This window comes from Sebastes fasciatus, chromosome 1, assembly GCF_043250625.1.
Source record: "Sebastes fasciatus isolate fSebFas1 chromosome 1, fSebFas1.pri, whole genome shotgun sequence".
In the NCBI taxonomy this organism is placed as follows: Eukaryota; Metazoa; Chordata; class Actinopteri; order Perciformes; family Sebastidae; genus Sebastes; species Sebastes fasciatus.
The window spans coordinates 21799318-21805317 of NC_133795.1; the positions used below are offsets into that span (position 1 = coordinate 21799318).

Genomic DNA, 6000 nt, shown 5'->3' on the forward strand with positions numbered 1-6000 from the left:
TAAATTAAGCACCAGATAAAAAAATAAAACCTTATTAATAATACTAATATTGAGGATAATAATATGATCGAAGTTAAACAATTGTGGTGAAATGTTCATCAAATTATATAAATATGAATTGAACATGTAACAATTATTATACAGATATTTTAATCCTGTTCAGTTGAACACACTTTGATCAGCAGATGGTGATAAAACATCATCAAAAGAAGTCCTGCTGCAGGTTCTTCTCCTCATTACACAACATTTAAAAAGACCTCCAGACTGCAGTTTACCTGCTAAAATTAAAGATGTTAAACTAAAGTCGGTAACACGTCATTTTACAGGTCTGCACATTTCATGGTATTTAGTTGATAATTAGCAAATAACCTATTTGAAATTTCTTTGGAATTACTGCCAAATTACCCCAAAATGTACCTCAAAATCTATCGAAAATTACTTAATTATAAACATTATTTAATAATTATATGCTAAAATACCATATAATGGTAAAAATAGGGCCTTAACTATCCCTTTGTATTCTTTTCCTGGAAATATATTCAATAAATTACCAGCTATTGGGAAATAGTGGAATATAATTATTAAATAATGTTTATAATAAAGTCATTTTTGATGAATTTTGAGGTAAATATTGGGGTAATTTGGCAGTAATTCCAAAGGTTATTTGCTAATTATCACCTAATCACCATGAAATTTGCGGACCTGTAAAATGAGGTGTTACCCTAAAGTCATGCCATCGCTTCTCATCATTTGTGGATTATACAGTATGAAGTAAAGACAATATGTTCCAATTCAGTTCCAATCAGTCGTTTGATATGATTCATTCAGGGAAATTAAGGAATATTAATAAAGGAGATGCTTTCATCTGATAGTCTTCAGCCTCCCTGTCTGAGCCTGTGTCTCGAGCTATTGCATCACTTTTACACTGTGGTGTCAGTTATCTTTTAGTTCCAGATTGTAGCTTTGTAAAATGTTGGTTGTGTCTAGAAGGTAACCCCCAAGTTGTGAAGCTCTTGCGAGATAGTTAAGGTTAGGCCAAGGCTTATTTAAAGAGGCTGGGACACGGTCGTGAGCTATGGGGCATGACACATGTGCAATGTATGAATGAATGAATGAATGAATGAATGAATGAATGAATGAATCATTTATTTTCGTGTCTGCTCATTTACATAACCCATCCCTCCTGGGATTATTTAGACATATTAACAAACAACAAAACAAACAAACATCCCAGCATGTTAGACCACCATCATCTAACAGCACAATACACCAGCATCATCCAAACAGAAAATTAAACATCATCCAGACATAATCGCACACGTGAACCTCCCACAAATAATGCTCCAGGATACATCCCACAATGAAAACAACAAATAAACAGTCACAGATATACAATCACAGCCCCCTAAGCACAAGACACATACACACATCCAATCATGACAAAAAAAGGCATCAGAGTCGGAGGAATTTATCTATTGTATGTTGCTTTTCTTCTCCTGTCCCATGCTTTAGAAAGAAATTCAGCAAATGCAAAAACATTATCAAAAAGATATTCAATTAAGACTCCAGTCTCCATACCTATCAAATCTAAACCAGGAACATGAACTTTTTTAAATAATATTTGTCGTAAATCATGATATAAAGGACAAAATATAATAAAATGAATTTCGTTCTCAACCTCATTTAGTTCACAATATTGGCAAAGTCAGGACAGACAGGACAAACACATGTTTGATACAGTTTGGAATATGTAGAATAATCCATATCGCTCTTTAGTTTTACCTATAAACCCCCCAATGCTCTACTTGCTGAGTCTGCTAGAACTGATGCACCATGTAAACAAGACATACTATCATCTAAAGAAAGCCAAGATACTTCTATTTATCTGTAAACTCAAGTTGTTTCTCACCAACGCAAAACTGAAAACTACTCCTTTCTCTACCTGGTTTTCCAAAATGCATAATGTTTTTTTTTTTATTGATATAAAATCTCCACTTTTTACACCATCCATCAACACATGTCAGCATTGCTTGTAAATCTTCCTCATTCTCTTAACAGTAAAATAATATCATCAGCTTAAAGAAGAATGTTTACAAGTACACGGCCACATAAAACCCCTTTCCCCAGCTGCTTTATCTCTCTTGACAGATCATTAATAAAAACAGCAAATAATGTTGGTGATAAAATATCACCTTGCTTAACACCAGAGGGCGTCGGAAACCATTCTGTATGATATTCATTCACTTTCACACAAGCAACAGGTGCCCTATATAAAGGGTTAACGGCTTGATAGGATTTTCCATTAACCCCTATTTGGTAAAGCTTAAATTTTAGGAGGTCATGATCAACAAAATCAAACAGTGTAACTGGAGCTGTAGTAATTCGTTGCTATTGAATCAATTTCGGCGATTGCAGACCAGATTTTACTGCATGTGTGTTTAACCCCAATGATATGACGCGATGATGAAGCGTGACATCTCCTTTTTTCTCCTCCTTGGGTTAGGCATTGACCTTGAGCGGTTAAGGTCAGGAAAGGTCATCTGGCAGCGAGTCTCGTGAGAGTTTTCGCGACTCGGGGGCTTCTAGACACGACCGTCTTGTAAAAGCTGTTCTCTTAACTTTGTTAACATTTCACCACTAAAGCAGCCTTCACAGTTCATTATGATTGATCCGTTCTGTCGGTCCACCACTTTGGTCCAGACTAAAATATCTAAACAACTATTAAATGGATGGACATGAAATGTTCTAGAAACATTCATGTTCCCCTCAGGATGAATTATAATAACTATAATAACTGACTTTTCATCTAGCTCCAACATCAGGTTTAAATTTGTCCCGAGACATTGGTTTAAATACCTGCAGAACTAATTACATTCCCATCAGCCGTTGTAAATGGAGATGTTACCTTCACTTACTGGTGATTTGGAAACTTTTAAATTGTTTTTATTTTATTTTTGTTGGGATTTATTTGTGACAAATTAGTTTTTGTTTTCAGTGTAAGTTTATTTTCTATGTCTTCTTATGTAGTCATTTCACTTATTCTCTGATCTTTATATTTGTTTTCCCGTTCTTAAATCACCAACATTACATAGAGTCTGAACCTAAACTGATAAGTCCACCTTAAAACTGACATGTCCACCTTAAATAGAACGACTACTCCTCTGACTAAACTGTGTTTTCATTCAGTCATCTTGTCTTCATGACATCAAATAGAAACTTGTACATATATTTTGGATAATTTCATATGTCTATATTGTACATATTGTAAACATTTCATGTAATTAAACATTGATTTTAATGTACTGCAAGCAGCACATCTGGGGGCCAAGCAATGGGCACGCGCTCCGAACAGGCACTGCAGCAGGAATCAAGATGAACAATCTAAAATGAAACAGTATTGATAAAAAAGAAAAGGCTAAACAAACCAAACATGAAGATCAGAAACTAAATGAAATAATTTTACATATTAAAACGTCGACAATCGAAACAAAACAACTAAACAACAACAAAAAGAAAAATATGAAAAAAAACATTAAGTGAAACAAAAATAAACATCTCTTTGGAATAATGAGTCAGCAGGAGGACAGGTGCAGGTTAAGAGGTTAAATTCAGTGACTTTCCCATTAAGAAACAAACAACATGATGAATATAATCATCCTCTTTAACTGCTCTGTTCCACTGTCACACAGACCTTCAGTGGTAATATATTCAGTTTACCAGCAGTGAAAATGTATGGAAACAGCTTCTCAGTGAAAGTGTGTGTGAAGGTGTGTATGTGTGTGTTAGTATCAGGATCAGAGAACGACAGCTTTCCTCTGTTCCAGTCCAGATTCACTCTGATCCTCTGGAGCTTCTTCTGGACTCTGAGATCAGTGGATGGAGCTGATGGTGACTTTGCTGAGTATTTACCTTCAGTGAACCATATTATCCATAATCCAGACCGTGTGAGTTCCTTCCTCTGGACAGACTCTGCTAACACACCCAGAAACCAGACCGTACTGCCTCCAACATCGACATCCCAGCTGTGAGTCCCAGAGTTAAAGCCCTCGGAGCCCAGGACAGACCAGGCTTCATCAAACCTCTCTGGATTATCAGGAAGCTGCTGTTTGTCTCCTCCTCTCACACTGGTCAGATCTTCAGACAGGATGAGTTTTGGATGAGCAGTGTTTGGATCCAGAATCAGAGGAGTGTAGGAGACCATCTCCTTCATCTTGTTCCAGATGTTGAAGGTCAGGTTGCCCAGGTGTTTGGCCTCGTCTATCAGAGCTCCTGAGAGCAGCTGTGGATCCTCCAGCAGGGGGCGCTGCTGGACTCTTTCCACTGCAGCCTTGTAGTTGTGCAGGAATGAGACGTCTTCAGCTCTCAGCTCCTCCTCTGTGGCTCTGATTGTGTCTGAAAGAGCTGCTATCTCTCTGCTCAGAGCCTCCATCTTCTCCTTCATCATCTGGCTCTTCTGCTCCTCTTCCTCCCTCAGAGCAGAGATCCTGGCCTCCTCTTCCTCTTCTAGAAACTGGTGGAGCTTCTTAAACTGCTCCTTAATCTTCCTCTCTGTGCTCCGGGCCTGGACCTTCATGTGTTCTGCTGTTTGATCAGACTTCACTTTAACTTGTTCAAAAACCTTTAACTTCTCCTTTAAGGGCTCCAGAGTTTCCTGAAGTTTCTTCTTGTGTTGTCGTGCAGCTTCATCGATGGGTCTGAATCTGTGGTTGGTGTGTTTTTCTGAATCTCTGCAGATGTGACACACTGGCTGCTGATGGTCCAGACAGAAGAGTTTGAGTTTCTCAGAGTGCAGACTGCAGAGAGCCTCTGAAGCTCTCTGATCTCTCTCCAGTAAGAAGGACTCACACAGGTTCTTTAAGGCCCGGTTACAAGGTGGTTCTGACGTGGAAGATATTGTTTTACAAACTGGACACTCACGTGTTGGTTTCTCTCTCCACCATCTCTTCAGACAGTCTTTACAGAAGCTGTGGCTACATGACAGAACAACAGGATCTCTAAAGACGTCATGACAGACCGGACAGCAGAGATCCTCCTCTGATCTTGAAGCCATTTTGTCTCTTGAGTGAAGCTGAAAACACAGCAGACAGAAAGTACAGTCAGTCATGGCTCCCCTCCCTCCTCTACTAGCTTCTCTGACATTTACTTTCACGTTGAGTCGTGTTTTTAGTCAAACTCACCTTCAGTGTGTGGAGCGTCAGCAGGTTGAAGCAGCAGTGTTGTAGTTTTCCACTTTTCTCTCCTGTAGATGAACTCACTCAGATGAAGTTGTTAGTTTGTTCTGAAGGTGAATCTGATCGTCTGGTTTTCAGTCTGTGTGACTCTCTTTAGTGAGGAAGAATAACAAACTGTTTCCTGGTTTGTCTGGTTTATCGGGTGAGTCTGGTGAGGGGTGGAGCTTTGTCACACTTCCTCTGCTGAATGTTGTTGCTTCACATGTATCACATGATTTATTGCTGGATGTGTAAACTGATAGTGAGCAGCAGGCTGTTGCAACATGTTAATGTTCAATAGATGTTTGAATGTAGTGGAGGAGATAAAATATAATTTAGTAAAATCCTGGGAGTATTCTGGGAATGGGGGATCATGGAACATCGAGGGAAAGGGGCAGCATGTATAGTAAAGAATAATGTATGTAAGGGATAACATGGAAAATTGCTTTGTTTTGATGGATCATAAAGTGATGTGATGGATACAAATGATTGTGATTAATAATGAGAACCTGATTGACCTCACCCATTACAACTCAGCTGCATGAGACACACACAGACAGTCGATACAACGACCCCACCTTCAAATATCAAATCTCCAGAGACTCAAAGGAACCCTTCACCAAGGCCTCAAGCACCAATGGCAGTTCCCACTGCGGGGAGGAGGCACGCATCACCAGGCGTTGTCTCCTGACCCCCTGCAGAAACCGCTCCATGAGAGGTTGGCCAAAGACCGGTCTATTGGCAAAACCCTCGTAGAAGGAAGAAATGGTTGCTGCGATGGTGGATCCGG

The 6000-nt window shown here is 39.2% G+C and overlaps 1 protein-coding gene across 2 annotated transcripts in view; it reads right to left on the reverse strand.

The window, feature by feature from the left end:
- LOC141768833 (zinc-binding protein A33-like) overlaps window positions 1-5059 on the reverse strand; it is a 275021-nt gene extending 269962 nt beyond the window's left edge. The window contains exon 1 of one of the 2 annotated variants that reach the window (XR_012594222.1): window positions 2573-5059. Coding sequence is in view for 1 of the 2 variants with exons in the window: in XM_074637238.1 (XP_074493339.1) it covers window positions 3692-5050 (1359 nt within the window). In the remaining variant the exon portion in view is untranslated. The remainder of the gene's footprint in view (window positions 1-2572) is intronic. The other variant, XM_074637238.1, reaches the window with a different exon arrangement.
- Between the last annotated feature and the right edge of the window lie 941 nt (window positions 5060-6000).